This window comes from Ambystoma mexicanum, chromosome 12, assembly GCF_040938575.1.
Source record: "Ambystoma mexicanum isolate Mex_15411 chromosome 12, UKY_AmexF1_1, whole genome shotgun sequence".
In the NCBI taxonomy this organism is placed as follows: Eukaryota; Metazoa; Chordata; class Amphibia; order Caudata; family Ambystomatidae; genus Ambystoma; species Ambystoma mexicanum.
This window is the reverse complement of record NC_090936.1, coordinates 512,617,298-512,638,134: the sequence shown is the minus strand read 5'-3', so window position 1 is coordinate 512,638,134 and position 20,837 is coordinate 512,617,298. Positions and strand designations below refer to the sequence as shown.

At 48.7% G+C, this 20,837-nt stretch overlaps 1 protein-coding gene across 1 annotated transcript in view; it reads right to left on the bottom strand.

Moving 5' to 3' along the window:
- Positions 1–20,837, bottom strand: part of RTCB (RNA 2',3'-cyclic phosphate and 5'-OH ligase) — a 280,519-nt gene that overhangs the window by 86,219 nt on the left and 173,463 nt on the right. The window contains exons 7-8 of the mRNA XM_069628792.1: positions 15,842–16,001; positions 14,449–14,624 (exon numbers count right to left, since the gene is read on the bottom strand). Of these exons, the coding sequence (XP_069484893.1) occupies positions 14,449–14,624; positions 15,842–16,001 (336 nt within the window). The remainder of the gene's footprint in view (positions 1–14,448; positions 14,625–15,841; positions 16,002–20,837) is intronic.

Genomic DNA, 20,837 nt, shown 5'->3' with positions numbered 1-20,837 from the left:
GTTCGAATGGAGAGCCCATGAGTCTGGTAAGTACCACATTAAGGTCCCATCCGGGAGCTGGGTCAGCTATCGGGGGGTGTATTCTCTTTACTCCCTCCATGAAGGCCTTTATAACAGGGATCCTCCACCACGACACTTTGAGTTGGGAAGTGGTGTATGCAGAAAGTGCAGCTAGGTGGACTTTAATGGAGTTAAACACTAGACCTGAATCCAATAGGTGGGTCAGGTATAGGACCACGTGTGGGAGAGCAGTCAATAGGGTTGATGCTTTTACTCCTGCACCAGATGACAAATCTTTTCCACTTGCTAGAATAGCAGTGGCGAGTGTTCGGTTTTCTGGCTTCCCTGAGGATGTCCATGCATCTTTGCGGGAGTTGTAGATGTCCGAACTCTATGATCTCAGGAGCCAAGCTGCTAAGTTCATGTTCTGGGGGCATGGATGCAGAGTCCTGCCTTTGTCCTGAGACAGCATGTTGTACGGGCAGGGGAGTTTTACTGGGGGGGATAGAGACATCTCCATCAAGTGAGCGAACCATGGTTGTCGTGCCCACATTGGGGCCACTAGTATCATGGTCACTTGTTCCTGGTGCATCTTGTGCACCACTCTGTTGAGAAGGGGAGTCGGGGGAAAAGCGTAAACAAATTTCCCTGACCATTGCATCGACAGACCGTTCCCCTTGGATTGGTTCTGGGGGTACCTGGAGGCGTAACTTAGGCATTGTGAGTTTTCCAGGGTTGCGAACAGGTCTATTTCTGGGAATCCCCATTGTGTGAAGACGTCGAAGACGATGTCTTCGTGCAGGCGCCATTCGTACTCTTTGGGCAGGGGGAAATCTCTGCTGAGACTGTCTGCCAGCAGATTGAGTTCCCCGGGTACATGTAGTGATAGTAGGAACATGTTGTGTTTGAGAGCCCACTTCCATATATTCTGGGCCAGCTTGGACAGGCCTGGAGAGTGGGTGCCCCCTTGCTTGTTGATGTAGTACATGGCTGTGGTGCTGTCTGTAAGGACCATTACTGTTTTGCCTTGTAGGTGTTCCTGGAAGGCTCTTAGCGCCTTGAACACAGCTAGTAGCTCCAGTAGATTTATGTGTTTGGATGCTACGTTCGGAGTCCACACTCCGTGAGCAGTCTGATGGGATAGGTGCGCCCCCCATCCTGTGAGGGATGCGTCTGTGGTTAGAGTGGCTTCCGCCGCGGGTGTGGCAAAGGGTTTCCCTTTTTCCATGTTTTCCTTTGTCCACCACCGTAGCGAGAGAACCAAGGCTTGCGAGACCACAACTAGATCCTCCCATAGTCCGCTGGCCTGACACCACTGGCTGTTGAGCCACTCTTGCATTGGGCGCATGCGCAGGCGCGCGTGAGGTACCAAATAAATACACGACGCCATCATTCCTAGCAAGCGCATTGCTTTGCGTACCGTCACCTCTCGACCGGTCACATATTGAGGGATTTTAAACAGCATGTTTTGGACCCTCTCTTTGGAGGGGAAGACGAGGCCGTCCTTTGTTTGAATTAGAGCCCCTAGGAATTGCTTGATTTGACTGGGGTCTAAACTGGACTTCTTTTCGTTGATGGAGAAGCCCAACTGGAACAAAAGGTCTACTGTCTTTTGGGTATTGGAGAAACATGTTTCGTAAGAATCCCCTGTTATGAGCCAGTCGTCGAGGTAAGGGTAAACTGGGATGGACAACCTGCGCAGGTGGGCCGCTGCCACTGCCAGCACCTTCGTGAATACCCTTGGTGCTGATGCTATGCCGAAGGGTAGCACTTTGAACTGGTAGTGTTTGCCCTCTATCATGAACCTCAGGTATTTTCTGTGCGCTGGCAACATTAAAATATGAAAGTATGCATCTTTCATGTCCAATGTTGTCATGTAATCTCCCTGAGAAAGCAGTGGGATTACTTCCTGTAAGGTTACCATACGAAACTTTTGGGGTTTGATAAACTTGTTCGCTGGGCGCAGATCTAATACAGGGCGCATGGTTAGATCCTTTTTGGGTACAAGGAAGTACACTGAATAAATACCTTCCGTTACCTGAGATAGAGGCACGACCTCTATGGCTCCTTTTTCCAGCAGTTGTTGTACTTCTTGGAGAAGGATGGCAAGATGTTCCGGTGTCATGCGACGTCCCCTCGGGGGTCTGTAGGATGGGGAACTGTTGAATTCGATACAGTATCCGTGGGCTACGGTGGAAAGTACCCAACGGTCTGACGTTATCTCCTCCCATGCAGGAAGAAAGGATGTAATCCGGCCCCCGACCGGTGTTGCATGGGAGGGGACGCGAATCTTCGCGTCACTTGGAGTTGTTGGGGGCTTGGGAGCCTCTGGGGGTGGATCCCCGACCTCTCCCTTTACCCCGGCGTTGGCCTCTTTGGCTGTACTGCCCACTATTGGTCTGGTAATTGGTGGCAGGGTATTGTTGATGCTGACTTTGTTGTTGTTGGCGTTGGCCACGAAAAAAGCGTTTGTTGCCATAGCCGCGTCTGGCAGTGGGCTTAGAGATTTGGTCAAGAGTCTTGATAGTATCGAACTCTTTTTTAGCCATCTCTAGAGCTTCATCCACCGCTTTTCCGAAGAGGTTAGAGTCTTCCACAGGTTTATTTATTAACGACGCCTGTGTCTCCGGTTTAAACCCTGAGTTGCGCAGCCATACATGGCGTTTTAGGAGTATTCCCTGCACCAGGGAACGTCCCGCTGTTTCTGCCGCGTCCAGAGAGTTCTTTACAATGCTCTGGTTCACCTGGGTTCCTTCGCCAATAGTTGAAAGTAGGCGTGTACGTAAAGGCTCCGGTGCTTCCTCGGCGTCCTTGCGCAGTTTGGCCCACTGCGCGTCTGCGTAGCTAGCAAGCAAAGAATTGTTGTTCGCAATTCTTGCTGAGAAGGCAGCCGAGGAAGTTACTCTTTTTGCAAGGGCATATAGCCTTTTGCCCTCCTTGTCAGGGGGTGCCTCACTGGTGGAAAGTGGTATCCCTGCCCTCTTTCTAGTATTAGATACTACTAGGGAATCCGGAATGGAATGTCCCCTAATGTAGAGCGGGTCTGAGGGAGAAGGAGTGAAAAGTTTTTCAATTCTCGGATTGACCCCTCTGATCAATGCGGGAGTGGCCAGCGAAGGGATGATTCTTCTCTTCACTGAAGCTAGGAGGGGAATGGTTTGGCTGACCGGGGGTTTCTCTTTAATTACTTTTTCCACAAAGTCTAATTCTGGAGAGAGCTCCCCAGTGTCCAGTTCGAAATGTGCTGCTGCTCTGCGCAACAGTGCATTGAAAGTGGGCTGATCGTCAATTGGAGACGTGTTCCTAACCGGTGAATTGTCAGGAGGATTTAGGTTTAGGACATCAGTGTCGGAATATACTGATGGGGATTGCCAGGGGTGCGAAGGTCCTTCTTCAGTGTCTTCTCGGAAGCCTTCTTCTATAATGTCTGGCCTGTCTCCCAGACATTCCTCCTGGTTCTGTCCTTCATCGTCCATGAAAACATCCTCCTCCTCCAAGTATTCTTCCTCCCCAGTGAGGTCGTATACGTTATGGAAGTCTGAGGCTGTGTCCACCTGGGGATCGACTAGCCTCGGATTTTTGGCCCTGGGGTCCTCCTGAGGCCCTTCTCTAGTCCTCTTGGGAGTTTGAGAGGTCTGGGTATTCATAAACCTTTCCATCCTCTCCATACAGAGGTGGAGTCTTTCCATGATTTCATGGGGTACCCCAGAGCGGTCTGGCGGGGGAAAAATAGAGTCATCTAGCTGGAAATGGCTCGACCTCTCCCAAAGCGTCGAGGAAAGTGTCCCGTCGCCCTCCGAAAAACCTTCAGGTGTGCTGGGTGACCCCCCGACTGAAGGGGGTAGTCCCTGCCTTTCTTCGGGCTTTTTCGGCGTGTCTTTCGACTTATGCGTAGCGCTCGACGTGTTCTTCGGCGTACGCTTCTGGGCGTCGGCTACAGCGATCCTCGCCAAGCTTTCGGCGACTCGTTTGTCGGCGACTCGTTTGTCGGCGGAAGCTTGCGTTTTCGACGCTATGGGTGTCGAACGCTCTACAGCGGTATGCGCCTTCTGTTGATGCGCGCCGGCCGATGGTTTGGGGGCGGCGCCCTTATTTGCCGAAAGCCCAGTCGCTGGTCGCGGTTGCGAGAGGGGCTTCGAACCCGAACGGTCCGAGGAGGCCGCCGGTGGAACCTGCGTCTCCTTGGGCGCCGAAGCTCTTTTCGTCTTAGACGAAGAAGAGCCATGGGTTGTGTGCTTATGTGAGTCTTTGTGTGCGTCAGTGTCGCCGGGGTGTTCATCCCCATAAGCAGGGCGTGAGCCGAGCCCGTCGGGGCCGGGGACAGAGGACGAAGCGCACAAGCGCTCCTTAGAGGGGGTTTCGACTTCCGTAGCGGAGGTCGTGTTATCGCGTTCCTCGTCACTGTCGGTGGTAGCAGCGGCGGGTGAACCTTCGGCCTTCGACATCGCGTAGGCCGCCCACCTTTTAACCCTACGGTCTTTTAGAGTTTTAGGCTTAAGAAGCCGACAAGCCGCGCAACCTTCCTCCTTGTGATCGAGGGGCAAGCAGCGGTTACACCGTGAATGCTTGTCCTTCCAAGTGAATTTGCCTTTGCAAAGCGGGCAAAACCTAAAGGGTGTCCTCTCCATAGCCGAGGCAATAAATCGCGATAAGCACCCCAAGGGAAAGGAAGGGGAAAGGGAAAGGCATTCTCAGAAAAGACCCAGAGATGTCCCACGACCCCACTCTCCCTACTGTATTTGGCCTGCGAGGCCAGGCCACGTGTTCGGCAGCGCCGAAGGATTTCCTCCGCTCGACCCTCCGTCGAAGATTTTGCTCGGCGGAGAACAGCTTACAACTGCGTCGAGGGAGGGATTATTAATATTATGTGAAAAAAACGACCAAAGGTCGAGGAGTTGCAATGTCTCTCGAGGAGCTCCGCGTGAAGGCGACCAGAAGCTGGGCGGAAAAAAACAATCTGAGGGACCTCGACGCGTGAGGGATTGTGGGTACAACGCACGTCACTATAGGGATAGTGTTTCAGACACGCCTTGTCGACGTCCCCTTTTCGACTACGAAAAACAAAATGCAATACTCCGCAGTGACCACTGGATGTCGGACCTATGCACAGCATGTGATTCTAAGCAGATTAACAAACATCAGAAATATATATATGACAATGCATTACTTACCGTAAAAGCATTTCTGATGGTTGTATCCGCTTAGATTCACATACTGTGCATAGTCCGACATCCAGTGGTCACTGCGGAGTATTGCATTTTGTTTTTCGTAGTCGAAAAGGGGACGTCGACAAGGCGTGTCTGTAACACTATCCCTATAATGACGTGCGGTGTACCCACAATCCCTCACGCGTCGAGGTCCCTCTGTATTTTCTGCCCTGAGGGAGCCTCCTAGACGCGAGTGAGTACAGAAAAGGGAGATATAAAAAGATGTCTATGTTCCTTCCATCCGAGCGGGGAGGAAGGGTGGGCGCATGTGAATCTAAGCAGATACAACCATCAGAAATGCTTTTACAGTAAGTAATGCATTGTCTTCTGATGGTTGTTAATCTGCTTAGAATCACATGCTGTGCATAGACTAGCGAGCAGTACCCGGAGTTGGAGGTGGGTTGTGAGAAGGAACAGTAGAGAAAAGATGTCTCAATACTGCTTGTCCCACCTGGGAATCAGATCTAGAGTGGGCATCTAGACAGTAGTGTTTTGTAAAGGTGTGTACAGAACTCCAGGTTGCCGCTTTGCAAATGGACTCGAGGGGAACATTAGCAATGGATGCTATGGATGCCCCAGTGCCTCGAGTAGAGTGTGCTCTTGGCTTGAAGGGTAGTTCTCTCTTAGCAAGAGTGTAACAGAGAGTGATGCATTGAACAATCCATCTAGATATAGTGGACTTTGAGACTGCAGCTCCTTCTCTTCCTGTTGCCACCGAGACAAAGAACTGATTAGTCTTTCTCAGTGGTCTAGTTCTTTCCATATAAAACATGACATCAAGTGTATGCAGGCTTTTTTCTCCCAAATTTCAAGGGTTTTGAAAGAACGTTGGTAGTTCTATTGACTGGTTGACATGGAATTTCGGGATGAATTTTGGTGCAAACCTTGGGTGTGTGCGTAGAACCACCTTATCTTTGTGAACCGTTACAAAGGGGTCTAGAACAGAAAGAGCCTGTAGTTCACTTACTCTCCTAATGGAGGTGATAGCTATTAGGCAGGCGGTTTTAAGAGTGAGGTCTTTAAGAGTTGCCTTGTGCATGGGTTCAAATGGTGAGCCCATGAGTCTGGTAAGTACCACATTTAGGTCCCAGCCGGGAGCTGGGTTTGCTATCGGAGAGTGTATTCTCTTTACCCTCTCCATAAAGGCTTTAATAACTGGGACTTTCCACCATGACACTAAGTTGGGAAGTGGTGTATGCAGAAAGTGCCACTAGGTGGACTTTAATAGAATTGAATACTAGACCCGAGTCCAGTAAATGGGTCAGGTACAGAACAATTTGTGTGGGAGAGCAGTCAACAGGGTTGATGTTTCTTCCTCTACACCAGATGACAAATCTCTTCCATTTGCTAGAATAACAGTGACGAGTGTTAGGCTTTCTAGCCTCCCTGAGGATGCCCATGCATCTCTGCAGGAGTTGTAAATGTCCAAATTCTATGATCTCAGGAGCCAGGCTGCTAAGTTCATGGTCTGAGGGCATGGATGCAGTGTCCTGCCCTTGTCCTGTGACAGCATGTTGTATGGGCAGGGAAGTTTCACTGGAGGAGATCCAGACATCTCCATCAGGTGAGCGAACCATGGCTGCCGGGCCCACGTAGGGGCCACTAGTATCATGCTAACTTGTTCCTGGTGCATCTTGTGCACAATCTTGTTGAGAAGGGGAGTCGGGGGGGGAAAAGCATAAACAAATTTCCCTGACCATGGAATCGATAGACCGTTCCCCTTGGATTGGTTCTGGGGGTACCTGGAGGCGTAATCTAGGCATTGAGTTCTCCAGGGTTGCGAATAGGTCTATTTCCGAGAATCCCCATAGTGTGAAAACGTCGAAGACTATGTCTTCGTGTAAACGCCATTCGTACTCTGAGGGCAGAGGGAAGTCTCTGCTTAGTTCGTCTGCTAGCAGATTGAGTTCCCCTGGTACATGTTGTGACAGTAGGAACATGTGTTTGAGAGCCCACTTCCAGATGTTCTGGGACAGCTTGGACAGTCCCGGAGAGCGAGTGCCCCCTTGGTTGTTGAGGTAGTACATGGCTGTGGTGCTGTCCGCGAGGACCATCACTGTCTTCCCTTGTAGGTGTGTCTGGAAGGCCTTTAGTGCCTTGAACACAGCAAGTAGCTCCAGTAAGTTTATGTGCTTGGAAGCTACGCTCGGAGTCCAAAGTCTGTGAGCGGTCTGATGGGATAGCTGAACCCCCCATTCTGTGAGGGATGCGTCTGTGGTTAGAGTGGCTTCCACTGCGGGGGTGGCGAATGGTTTCCCTATTACCAGGTTTTCCTTCGACCACCACCGTAGCGAGAGAACCAAGGCCTGCGAGACCACCACTAGATCGTCCCATTGTCCGCTGGCCTGACACCACTGGCTGTTGAGCCACTCTTGCATTGGGCGCAAGCGCGCGTGGGGTACCAAATAAATACATGACGCCATCCTTCCTAGCAATCGCATTGCTTTGCGTACCGTCACCTCTCGACCGGTTACATATTGAGGGATTTGAAACAGCATGTTTTGGACCCTCTCTTTGGAGGGGAAGACGAGGCCGTCGTTTGTTTGAATTAGAGCCCCTAGGAATTGCTTGATTTGACTGGGGTCTAAACTGGACTTCTTTTCGTTGATGGAGAAGCCCAACTGGAACAAAAGGTCTACAGTCTTTGGGTATTTTAGAAGCATGTTTCGTAAGAATCCCCTGTTATGAGCCAATCGTCGAGGTAAGGGTATAGTGGGATGGACAACCTGCGCAGGTGGGCCACTGCCACTGCCAGTACTTTCGTGAATACACTGGGTGCTGATGCTATCCCGAAGGTTAGCACTCTGAACTGGTAGTGTTTGCCCTCTATCATGAACCTGAGGTATTTTCTGTGCGCTGGCAACATTAAAATATGAAAGTATGCATCTTTCATGTCCAGTGTTGTCATGTAATCTCCTTGTGATAGCAGGGGGATCACTTCCTGTAAGGTCACCATACGAAACTTTTGAGGTTTGACAAATTTGTTTGCTGGGCGCAGATCTAATACAGGGCGCATGGTTAAGTCCTTTTTGGGTACAAGGAAGTACACTGAATAAATAAATTCCGTAACCTGCAATAGAGGCACGACCTCTATAGCTCCTTTTTCCAGTAGCTGGTCCACTTCTTGTAGAAGGATGGCGAGGTGTTCTGGTGTCATGCGTCGTCCCCTTGGGGGTCTGTACGTTGGGGAACTGTTGAATTCTATACAGTAGCCGCGGGCTATGGTTGATAGTACCCAGCGGTCTGAAGTTATTCCCTCCCATGCTGGAAGAAAGGATGTTAACCGGCCCCCGACCGGCGATGCATGGGCAGGGACCCGGATCTTCGAGTCATTTGGTGTTGGTGGCTTGGGAACCTCTAGGGGTAGAACCCCAACCTCTCCCTTTGCCACGGCGTTGTCCTCTCTGGTTGTATTGGCCACTGGTGCCTTGGTTAGAGGACCAGTTGTTTGCAGAGTATTGCTGCTGCTGATTTTGCTGCTGGCGCTGGCCTCGAAAAAAGCGCCTATTGCCATAGCCACGTTTGTTAGGAGGCCTAGAAATCTGGTCTAGGGTTTTGATGGTGTCAAACTCTTTCTTTGCTGTTGCTAGTGCCTCATCAACCGCCTTTCCAAAGAGGTTGGCATCTTCTATAGGCTTGTTGATTAGAGATGCTTGTGTTTCAGGTTTAAACCCTGAATTACGCAGCCAGACATGGCGTTTGAGGAGTATTCCTTGGACTAGGGAACGGCCAGCCGTTTCTGCAGCATCCAGAGTGTTTTTCACAATGCTTTGGTTGACTAGGGTCCCTTCAGTAATCGTAGCCAGAAGGCGTGAACGTAGGTGTTCTGGTACCTCCTTGGCGTCCTTATGTAGCTTGCTCCATTGTGCGTCTGCGTAACTTGCTAGCAAGGAATGGTTTGCAATCCTTGCGGAAAAAGCAGCGGAGGCTGTGATCCTCTTCCCCAGGGCATACCATTTTTTGCCCTCCTTATCTGGTGGTGCTTCGCTGGTAGACAGCGGGACCCCTGCTCTTTTCCTTGTATTTGTCACCACTAGGGAGTCCGGTACAGAGTGGCCCCTGACGTACAACAGGTCTGAAGGGGAGGGACTATAGTTTTTCCATCCTCGGGTTGACCCCTCTGATCAACGCGGGTGTAAATAGGGAAGGGATAATTCGTCTCCTTACTGAGGCGAGGAGGGGAATGGTTTGGCTGACAGGGGATTTCTCCTTGATTACCTTCTCCACAAAGTCAATCTCAGGAGAAATCTCCCCAGTGTCTATTTCGAAATGCGCTGCTGCCTTGCGAAGTAGTGTATTAAATGTATCGTCTATAGGTAACTTGTTCCTATTAGGTGAGTCCTTGGGAGGGGACAGGTTTAGGGCATCAGGGTCCGAAAACACTGATGGGGACTGCCAGGGCTGTGAAGCACCTTCCTCTGGGTCTTCTCCGAAGCCCCCCCACCCCACCTATATCTGGATTATCTTAAAAAAAAACCCTCCTCTAGGTTTTGTTCCTCTTCGTTGCCTAAAAATGCTTCCTCCTCCTGAAAGTGGGGGTCCTCTTCGGTGAGGTCATATAAATCTACATCCTCTTGGGAGGGATTAAACAGCCTAGGGAATTTAGTCCTGGGGTCCATCTGAGGTCTCTCTCTTGCCCTCTTGGGTGGTGGTAGGTTTAGGGTCTCCATAAACCTCTCCATCTTCTCCATACAGGACTGGAGTCTCTCCAGGGTCTCATGAGGTACCCCGGAGCGGTCTGGGGGGGTCTTTGGCCTGAAAACGCTTTCACCTCTCCCATAACGTCGAAGAAAGGTCTCCGTCGCCGTCTGAAAAGCCTTCTGGTAGGCTAGGAGTCCCTTTAGATGAAGGGGGCAGTTCTTGCCTTCCTTCAGGCCTTTTCGGCGTTTCGCTAGCCTTCTGAGCGATATTCAGCGTATCTTTCGCCGTCCGCTTCTGGCTATCGGCAGAAATGATCCTCGCCAGGCTCTCAACGACTAATCTGTCTGTGGAGGGCTCTGGTATTGACGTCACTACGGCGACAGGCGCTCTCTGACAGAGCGCTTCGTCTGGTGGTTTGTGGGTAGCGCCTTTATCTGGGAGAAGCCCAGTCGCTGGTCGCGTTTGCGAGGGGGGCTTAAGACTCTTACGGTCTGAGGACGACGCCGGTGGAACCTGCGTCTCCGTTGGTGCCGATGGTTTCTTCGTCTTCGACGAAGAAGAGCCGTGGGTTATGTGTTTATGGGAGTGTTTTTTGTGTGCGTCAGTGTCGCTGGGGTATTCCTCCCCATAAGCAGGGCGTGAGCCGAACTTGTCGGGGCTGGGGACAGACGACGAGGAGCGCGAGTGCTCCTTAGAGAGGTCTACAACTTCCGTAACGGATGTCGGGTTATCACATTCCTCGTCACTTTCTGCGGCGGCAGATGAGGAATCGGACCTCGACATGGCGTAGGCCGCCCACCTTTTGACCTTGCGGTCCTTTAAAGTTTTAGGCTTAAGAAGCTGACAAGCCGCGCAGCCGTCTTCCTTGTGGTCGAGGGGCAAGCAACGGTTACACCGTTTATGCTCGTCTTTCCAGGTAACTTGCCCTTGCAACGCGGGCAAAACCTAAAGGGTGTCCTCTCCATAGCGGAGGAAATCTTTCACTGTGATAACAACCCCAAGGGAAAGGGAGGGGAAAAGGAAAGGCATTCTCAGATAGAAACAAGAAATGTTCCACGACCCCACTCTCCCTAGTGTCTTATGGCCGGCGAGGCCAGGCCACGTGTTCGGCAGCGCCGAAGGATGTCCTCAGTCTCGTCCCCGCCGTCGAAGTTCTTACTCGGCGGAGAAAAGGCTTTGCAGCTACGTCGATGGAGGGATCTTATGCAATCTATATTAATAAATAATGACCAAAGGTCGAGTAAATGAATTTGCAATGTCTCTCAAGGAGCTTCGCGTAAAGGTGACCAATATCTGGGCGGAAAAAAACCATCTGAGGGGACCTCGACGCGTGAGGGATTGTGGGTACACCGCACGTCACTATAGGGATAGTGTTAGACACGCCTTGTCGACGTCCCCTTTTCGACTACGAAAAACAAAATGCAATACTCCGCAGTGACCACTGGATGTCGGACTATGCTTGTATCTGCTTAGATTCACATGCTGTGCTTAGGCCGACATCTAGTGGAAGCTGCAGAGTATTATAGTTTGTTTTTCGAAACTCAAAAAGGGGCGTCGAACCAGGGCGTGCCAGTAATACTATCCCTAGTGTGACATCCCCTGTACCCATGATCCCTCACGCGTGTAGGATCCTCAGATTGTATTTTCTCTGACATGAGGAGTAGCGTGAGTACAGAGTATCCAAGCAGATGAGATAGATAAGACTATAAGCATCCATGTGCCTTCTCTCAGAGGGGAGGAAGGGCGGGCGCATGTGAATCTAAGCAGATACAAGCATCAGAAATACGATTACGGTGAGTAATGTCTCCCTTCTGAGGCTTGTGGCATCTGCTTAGATCACATGCTGTGCATAGATTAGCGAGCAGAGTTAGGAGGAGGAGGTGGGATGTGAGAAGGTTCATGAGCGAACAAATGTCTTAGAACCGCTTGTCCCACTTGAGTATCTGTCTTGAAGTGAGTGTCAATGCAGTAGTGCTGAGTGAAGGTATGTACAGAGCTCCATGTAGCTGCTTTGCAAATGCTGTCAAGGGGTATATTTGCAATGAAAGCCAGAGTGGCTCCAGTACCTCTTGTCGAGTGGGCCCTTGGCGTAAAAGGCAGTGTTTTATCTGAAAGGAAATAGCACATTTGGATACATCCGACTATCCACCTAGAGATGGCATTCTTAGAGACGTGATCTCCTTCTCTGCCTGGAGCTATGGTGAGGAACAGCTGATCTGTCTTTCTTAGCGGTCTGGTCTTGTCTACATAGTAGAGGACCGCCCTCCTCACATCCAGTGTGTGGAGTTTCACCTCAGCAGAGCTCTTGGGTTCTTGGAAGAAGGCAGGTAGCTCAATAGACTGGTTAACATGGAATTTGGAAATGAACTTAGGCGAGAACCTAGGGTGAGTGCGTAAAACCAGTTCATCCTTATGAATAGTAAAGAAAGGATCCTGCACTGACAGAGGAGCTTGAATTTCACGGACCCTTCTTATCGAGGCGATGGCTACTAAGAAGGCAGTCTTATAAGTCAGTTGTTAAAGACTAGATTTGTGCATGGGCTCAAAGGGAGGTCCCAGGAGCTTAGCAAGTACCACATTAAGGTCCCACCCTGGTGGTGGGTTAAAAATTGGAGGGTGGAGTCTCTTTACCCCTTCCATAAATGCTCCAACGACTGGAACTTTCCACCATGAGACCTTGTTATGGGAAGTGGTGTAGGCTGATAAAGCTGCCAGGTGCACTTTAAGTGAGTTAAGCACCAACCCTGCATCCAGTAGGTGGAGCATATAGGTTACAACATTAGAAGGAGTACAATCAACTGGGTTGATTTGCTTATTCTGGCACCAAATTACGAATCGTCTCCATTTGTCATAGTAGCAGTACCTCGTGTTTGGTTTTCTTGACTCTTAAGATATCCATACATCTCTGGGGTAAATTGAGATGTCTGAACTCTATGACTTCAGGAGCCATGCTGCCAAGTTCATCGAGTTGGGCTGAGGTTGCCCTGTTAGCCCCTCGTGCTGGGAGTAGGTTGTACCAGCACAGGAGCTTGATGGGGGTCGCATAGTTTTATAGTAGACTTACCTTCAGGTGGACTTTAGGAAAACTCGCCTAACAGAGCCCAAAGAGCTTCCAGCAACACTGCACTTAGGGTGCAGTGTGCTTCAAAAGTGAAAAACAGATGCTATTAAAAAGTACGGAGGAAAGCATGACTCCATAAAATAAAGTAAAAACACAATGAACAGGGTTACCTTGGTCAGAGCAAAAAGAATGAATGAAGATAAAGAGTGTCAATTCACGAGAAGAAACCGGTCCAGAAGTCCAGCAAAAAGTGCTGGGGTCTCACAACGAGAGGGGATTTTGCATAAACCAGATAAAACTCCCTTACACTCACCCTCGCATCCTGCCAATATACGATATGTGGCAGTAGATTTTAAAACCTGCATTTCTGAAGGATTTCTTTACTCCCGCACATTCCAAGCAAACAAATGGGTTTTAAAAAAACGTGTGCCTTATTCAGGATTTATAACAAAGGCAGTAACATAATGCAGACTCTTAATACACATTTTCTTTCGTTTTACCTGATCAATTAAATGTAAATTCATTTAATGAACAAGGTTTCCCTAATATACAAAATGTGAAAACGCAAAATTTTGAACAAATTGCAAAGCCATCTTTTAGCAAAGGTTCGGATGGCTATCCTGCTACAGTACCTTTCGAACTGCTTGGTGTCAAGAAACAAATTAAGAAATCCTCTGGGAGCGTGGACAGAAAACCCTTTCTGGAATTAAGTGTGAGGCTGGTAAAGGTAGGAGGGTTCAGGTGAGGTGTTGGGAATGGAGGGACAAGAATATTTATCCAATCCGGTGTACTCAGCAGCCCCATATTAGTCATGCAAAGCTTGACTAGACAAATGCTTAACACGAAGGAAACAATGAACGAAACAAACTAAACAGTGCTGTATCCTTAGAAAGCTCACAGTAGAGAATTATTTGGCCACATGTGGCAGACACCTTCCAGCCAAGATTAAACATGAGAATCTGTGGGAGCACGGCATTCATTGGAGACAAAAAATAAAAACTGATGAAAGAAGCCGAGGTCTAAAATACCTAAAAAGACAGACTTAAAAAACAAGTCCTTTTTCATAGACGTATGGTCAAGACTACGAGGGTAGACATAGCCCTGAGTGTAGTAGAAATACACATGTAAGTGACTAAGGGTATTGTGTTCCACCAAGCATGAAGGACCCTTACGCTTTTAATAAACTTTGGCACTTCCCACCTAACCACGTTAGGGTTCCTAAATCACTCCTAGCTGCGAGTATTAATGGGCTTTGTCAGATTCCTCTCCAGCAAGAGGAGGATGCCCATTCATGTCTGAGCATTCCTTCTCCTAACCTACATAAATTGCATTTAAGGAGCTGAGTTTAACTTACCATGGTCAGATTTCACATACAGCTATTGGGAGAACTCATGAAAATATGTTACTTCTGGTATGCACCAACAATATTTTGAATTTGAGGATGCCGCAAATCATAATGGTCACCAACTTCAGCAGAGAAGAGATTTAACTAAAGCTATGCCCGTTGAGTAGTGCAGCACTGCTGCCCAGATGGCTTACCTGTCTCGTTAGAAAAGTCATAGAGGCGCGGTTCACCCAGGCATAGTTGCCCGCTGATGCCATGCCCTTCAGATAATCTTGTCCCTCTGGGGAGTGGATCTGTGCACATGCCAGTTGTCGATCATTCACAATAATCTTGTCCCTCTTCATTGCTTTCTCCATGGCCACAAGAGCATCTAGAAAACCGCAAAAGAAGGTGGTCAGACTGCAGAATGCAATAAATGCACCCTCCCTAAAGATGGGAGGTTGGGGTCAACTATTCAGAAGGACATGGAACATCACGCTTACCTTTCTGATATTATGGCTCAGTCTAGCAAACGCTCAACTCTTCCCACTTGCTCACTTGCTTCCATCTGCTAGCTCATCCAGATATGCCCGCCTCAACCCCTTCATTCACTCTTATTGACCTCCAAATATCCTGCCACTCTGATCTGCCATGGTCTCTACCTCACCAAAAGGTGAACTCAAAACATAATTCTTGTACGAAAGACTTCAAAATACTTGCTGTCCACCTCTTTAAATCATGTCATTTCCATTTATTACTACAGCACCACCAGTCATTACCATTACCATTTCTATTCAATTAAATATGCAGTGTTTATCAGGGTCCCAAGGATACCACAGTGTGTCATTTTACCTAGCTGATTCAAGCTAGGTAGGGAAAGGCTAGGTCAAATGATAGGAGTGCAGAGATGAAGGTAAGGTTACCCAGAGGTTTAAGTTTCCAACTTCACCTTATTGAACCTGTTGATAACCAGCATGGCATTAAGGCACACAGACATTCCATATTCCATTTAAAGGGACATGCATCCAATTAGACTGCTTGAAAGGGTCAAGTGAAAATTAAGTGCTCGGGGCCTATTCCAATATTGGACATTATTGAAGCTATTTCTGGCTGGTCACCCTTGGCTCATGAACATGTACGAATGAGTCCCTATTAAAGTAAGAAGATTCAGGACATCTGACAGTTTTGAGTTTCCTTTTAATAGTTAGGCCAGTTTCATTGCTAACTGTGTCCTAGTGAGTTTTACAATTGTATCCATCTATGCTCCACTTACCTCCCGTATGTCACATGTATCTACATAATGCTGTCCATCCTGACAACAAAGTCACAAGCTAGCGTGCCTTTATTTCACACATAAGCGAGACAGTCGAATGCATGTGGGGAAAGGGAAATAGGCACAATAATATGTGCAATTATTTTCTGTTCTTTTCCTTCAATGCAATAGATCATGTCCAAGCCATAATAAATATTGAGTTTCAAACATTTTAATTTTTAAATACATTTCAGTAAAGAAAACATCCAGCCTCAAACACTTCCCTACTGTTGGTTTACCATTCATGGTCTATCCCTGCAGAAGTTGCTAAGTTCTAGGGAGAAGGGGAGACTCACCTGTTGCAACCTGATGTCCAAGCCCTCGGCTGCCGCTGTGGATCATCACACACACCTGCCCCTTGTGGTCAATACCCATCTTCTTAGCAGCATACTCGTTGAAGATCTCGTCCACCACCTGAATCTCTGCATAATGGTTTCCTGCACCAAGTGTACCAAGCTGCAGGTGGAAGACAATGAAAAACTATGTAGCAATATTGCATTTACTGTTTCTTACACCAATACTGCAAGGCTCACCCCCCCAAAGCAAGCCCGGAGCAGAAACAGACAGAACATATGGGTTATGCCCTTGAGCCCGGTAGCCCTCCGCCCCCCTGTGGTAGCCGCGTTAGTCCTCACACGACTGGACTATTGCAATTCGCTCTGTCTCAACCTATCGGCCTCATCCATCGCCTTGAGCGTATGCAGAACCTGGCTGCTAGGCTGGCTACTGGCTCCCCTTCTGGTGCCCACATTACACCAGTGCTTCGCCAACTGCACTGGCTCCCGGTGAACGGGCTATTCACGGTCAGGGTGCTGAATTTCTGTAGCTTAAATTCACCCGATATTGTCCGGACCGGAACCTCCGCTCTGCTACTTCTAACCTGCTCACTGTCCCCAGGTTTAACCGGGAAAGGCTCGGTGGTAGAGCCTTCTCGGTTGCCGCGACCATACTTTGGAACAGCCTCCCTGAACCTCTTAGGGCCACTGTTAACCATCTCGGATTCAGAAGAGCGTTGAAAACCAACCTGTTCTAAGCCTGACCACTCCACTGGTCTTCTCCGACTGGGTAGCTTCCCTTCCAGCGCCATGATGACTTTGGGCGAACGGGCGCTTTACAAATGCTAATAACAACATATAAAGGCATTAATAACATATAAAGGCATTGCATGGATGGCAGTTCAGACGCCATGCACCTACAGTGCAGTGGTTCTTTTCGACACTGCTGATTGTGAGAAACCCGAGTATTCTCACTCCTGAACCCCTTGGATCCTCTGCACCAGCAGCCAGGAAAAGGCCATCGTTATTGGATCCCAACCCTGGGAGTGGAAAAGCAAGGTAGGATTACGTGGTAGGAGGATCCCTGGGGACAGGGAGTGGGGTGCCCTTGGGTGAGGCATGCTATCCCCCTTTCCCTAGTGACAACCAACCCAACGCCTCCCCAACCTTTATGGCTCATTATAAGCCAGCTCCCCTCATTGCTCCACCATTGTCACTTCACATTACTGCAGTGGTCTTCAAACTTTTTTGGCCAGGGCCCCCCTGAGCAAAATTTGGGCAGGTCGGGACCCCCCAGAAATGCAAAATGGACAGTATATATTGCGCACCGTCACCTGCTCCCATCAAAGTCTCTGGGCTCCCTCATCCCACTCCTACCCAGTCGCTGGTCTCTCCCCACCCCATCACACACCCAGGGCTCTCCCCACTCTGCTCCCATCACTATCCCATGGTTCCCGCCCATTGTGCTCCCACCATAGTCCCTCGGTTCCCCCATCCCGTTCCCAACACAGTCTGAGGGCCAGTGGCGGCTGGTGAATCTTTTTTAAGTGGAGGGGCATTAAGGGGAGGTTCGGGGGGGGGTTTCCCCCTGTGAATTTTTTTTTTAAATAATAGGTTAAAATGTTGCATTGTAGAGCATACTTTTAACAAAAAATGGGTAAATAGCCAAACAGTTTGCAATTGTTGCTGGGAGTCCAGGGGGCAGGCATTGATATTTTATTTCTATCGCGCTCGTACACAAGTGTTTCAGAGCGTGACAAGGCAAGGGAGGGGAACAGAGGAGAATAAAACAGCCATCTTACTAGGCCCAGTGACATTGAGAACGCGCAAGTGTGAGGGGAAAAGTGCATGGAAGGGGGGAGAAGTGGAAAGTGCGAAGCAGAGGAGAAACAGATAAATAACAATAAATAAATAATAAAGGCAACAAACAGTGGTAGTGCAGCCAGCAATTTGCAAGTGCTACGTTTAAGGCAGCAGACAGGGTAGGTCTGATAAGTGCAGGAAGAAAGATGGTTCTCCTCAAGTTTTAGAGTGGCAGGGCGCTGTTCCAGAGGGAGGCCCCAGCCGAAGACGGAGATCTACCCCCAGCTCGTTTCTTTGATAAACGACTGACCCTGAGGGAGTTGGAGGTAGAGGAGTGAAGAGCTCGAGAGGGGAGGTATTTGCGGAGGAATAGCTGAAGGTATTTTGGACCGAGGCCCCAGAAAGCCTTGTGGACAAGGCAGAGGGTTTTGAATGATAGATGTCCGGTAAAAAGATACCATCCCTGTCCCCTGGGCCCCACTGGTCCTAACACAATGAACATGATTATGTGTATATGCAAGGCGCTGCACATTCATACAGCAATCACTCTATCATTCACATGAGCATCCATCACCATACACTCACTCATAACGCATCCATACACATGTTTAAATAAAAACAATGAACATAAACGTACCTTCTGCATTGGCCTGTGTGTGGGTGCTGCTCCAGCTGCTCTGTCCGTATGTGCGAGGAGGCGCAGGAGCTCCCCCTCGGACATACAGACATGCAGTGCCCCAGCCAGCATTTCCAATGAGCTATGCAATGCTGGCGAAGCAAAACGCCCCAGCACTTGCATGGCTCAGTGAGCATGTGCGGCTGGGGAACTAAACTGAACTGTCAAAGGGAAACAGTGTTTCCCTTTGACAGTTCAGCCAGCCCAGGAGCACTCCATTAGCTGGATAAAGCAGCTGAGGGAGTGCTCACTGTTTCACTGGGCTGGCTCCTTAGCTCCTCCATAATGGGTGAGGGGCCACTATGCAGTTAGTAATGTTGACCATTGTTGCTGAATATATCACAATTTACTTACATTTTAACACAAAGCACCCCTTTGGGTACTATTGAAACAGTGGGCTTCATAACTACTCTGGCGGTAGCTGTGCCGGTAAAACCGGCACGGCTGCCACTGGAGTTGCATCCGGGTCTGGCACCCGCGAATGGGCAATTACTAGGTCATGCCGAGTTAGGCGGACATGATAATTGCCCTTTCGAAGGTGCCGGTAGATCCCCCATTCCCATTTGAGCCCCATATGGCTCAAATGGGAAGGGGGAGCTCGGATGCACCGGCACCGTTAATAACGGTGCCGGTGCATCCGACGAGCTGAGGTCAGACCTGGCGGGGGCTGTCAAGCACCCACGAGCACAACTCTTACTATGGCGGAACGGTAGCAACGGTGCCGGTAGCTTACCAGCACCGTTGTTACTGGTCCGCCATAGTAGTAATGAGGCCCAGTCTGTGACTAAAGGAATGAATATCCATTTACAACTGTGGGCCACTTTTTCATTGTTGCCTGAGACAGTTTCATGCTTCAGCCCGCCCATGTGGGCCACCCCTGCCCATTTCTTCCAGTCTAAAAAAAAAAAAAAAAAAAAAATCTTTTTTCATGCTGAGCTCTCAGGGCCCCCCTGGGATGCACCCGCGGACCCCTAGGGGGTCGCGACCCAGTTTGAATACCACTGCATTACTGGGACGAACAAGAGGCAACCAAGAGCAATAAGACTATGCTCTTTTACCACTCTAGTATTGGAAGGAGGAACATGCCTGCTAGGAGTAGTGAAGTTCAGGCATGCCCCTTTAATGGGAGTCGGGCAGGACTGAATAATCATTCACACTTGCAGCCCATCAGGGGGCTGCCAGTGTTTAAATGGAGCCCAACCCAATGGCAGAGAGTCGACAGGAGAAGGACCAGGAGGGTGGTGCATGCAGCAGAGGACCGTTCAGCATGGCGTGGGAGTGAGGAATCCCTGGGGCGGACCAAGGAAAGTGTAGGGAGCAGTGCTGTAAGGCTGCCCTGTTCCTTTCTATTTAAAGTACTCGTTCCCCTATGGTGGAGGAGCACCCCAGGAGTGTCTGAGGGGCAGAAACTGGAGCCCCGGCACTAGAGGAAGAAGGCTGTGTGATGCACACCGCAGCAAAAACATCTGAAGCGACCAGTGCATTTATAGGGCTTGAGAAACCTGGTGCGCATGTGTGAACCTAAGTATTTTTATCAAATACATTGTATCGGAGTGATCTTCTACGCCAGGAAACACGTTTTCGAAGGTCTCTGAACAGCTCAATTAAAGTAGAACAAACGTTTATGCTTGTTAAGTATACAAGAAAGGGGAATACTTTGAATAAGAGGTCGCGTGTGGCAAGTAACACGTTCTTGAAAGTCTCTGTGACTAATGACCAATCAAAATTGGGCCTCTTAAAGCAGACTGCCCGGGGTCACTCAAGAATGAAATTATGACCATAAGTTTACAAATTTTCCCTCAAGAGTCTAGATAACTAAAAAATACCCTTTTCACAGATACTTAACCTAATTCCCTGCATTCACCAAGTGGAGCTTACTTCGATAAAACGACATTCAATAGAGCCAGGGGCTATGGATAAGGGACACCATCACCATATACCACATTAGATTATTAACAAAATAGGATCAATTTACAAATCGTCTGATTATTTAACATTAGACATAACTGAATGGAAAACTGAATAGACCAGACATACCATTTGGTGTCCAGTCATAACACTGATGAGTCTATCAAGGGCATTTCTAACATCTGTAAACTGTAAAACCACTAGATAAATTGTGGATTAATCTAATAATTACAGGGACCTTAGTTGACTACACGACCAATACTCTGACCGAAATTGATTTTTTTTTAACCTCTTTCCAAAATTTAAACTATATCTAAGAACATTCTTCCTAATGTAATATTCAACATTTTAATGATCCACAATGTATTGTTTTAAATCAGACCAAATAGGGTTTATTTTGTAATCACCAAAGTCTTACAGCATTTTGTTTACTACTGTGACGTCACCGCCGCTTTACGCGATGACGTCACACAAATGCGATGACGCTTGTATATTAAGCAGCCATCTTGATCGACACCATTTTTAGATGCAACACAAAGACTGCATGAAAATGCTGTACCGGGTTCAGGTAACGTATTCTTTTCAAAACATATTTAAATCCAATTCGAGTTATCCCCTCAGCTTCCTAAT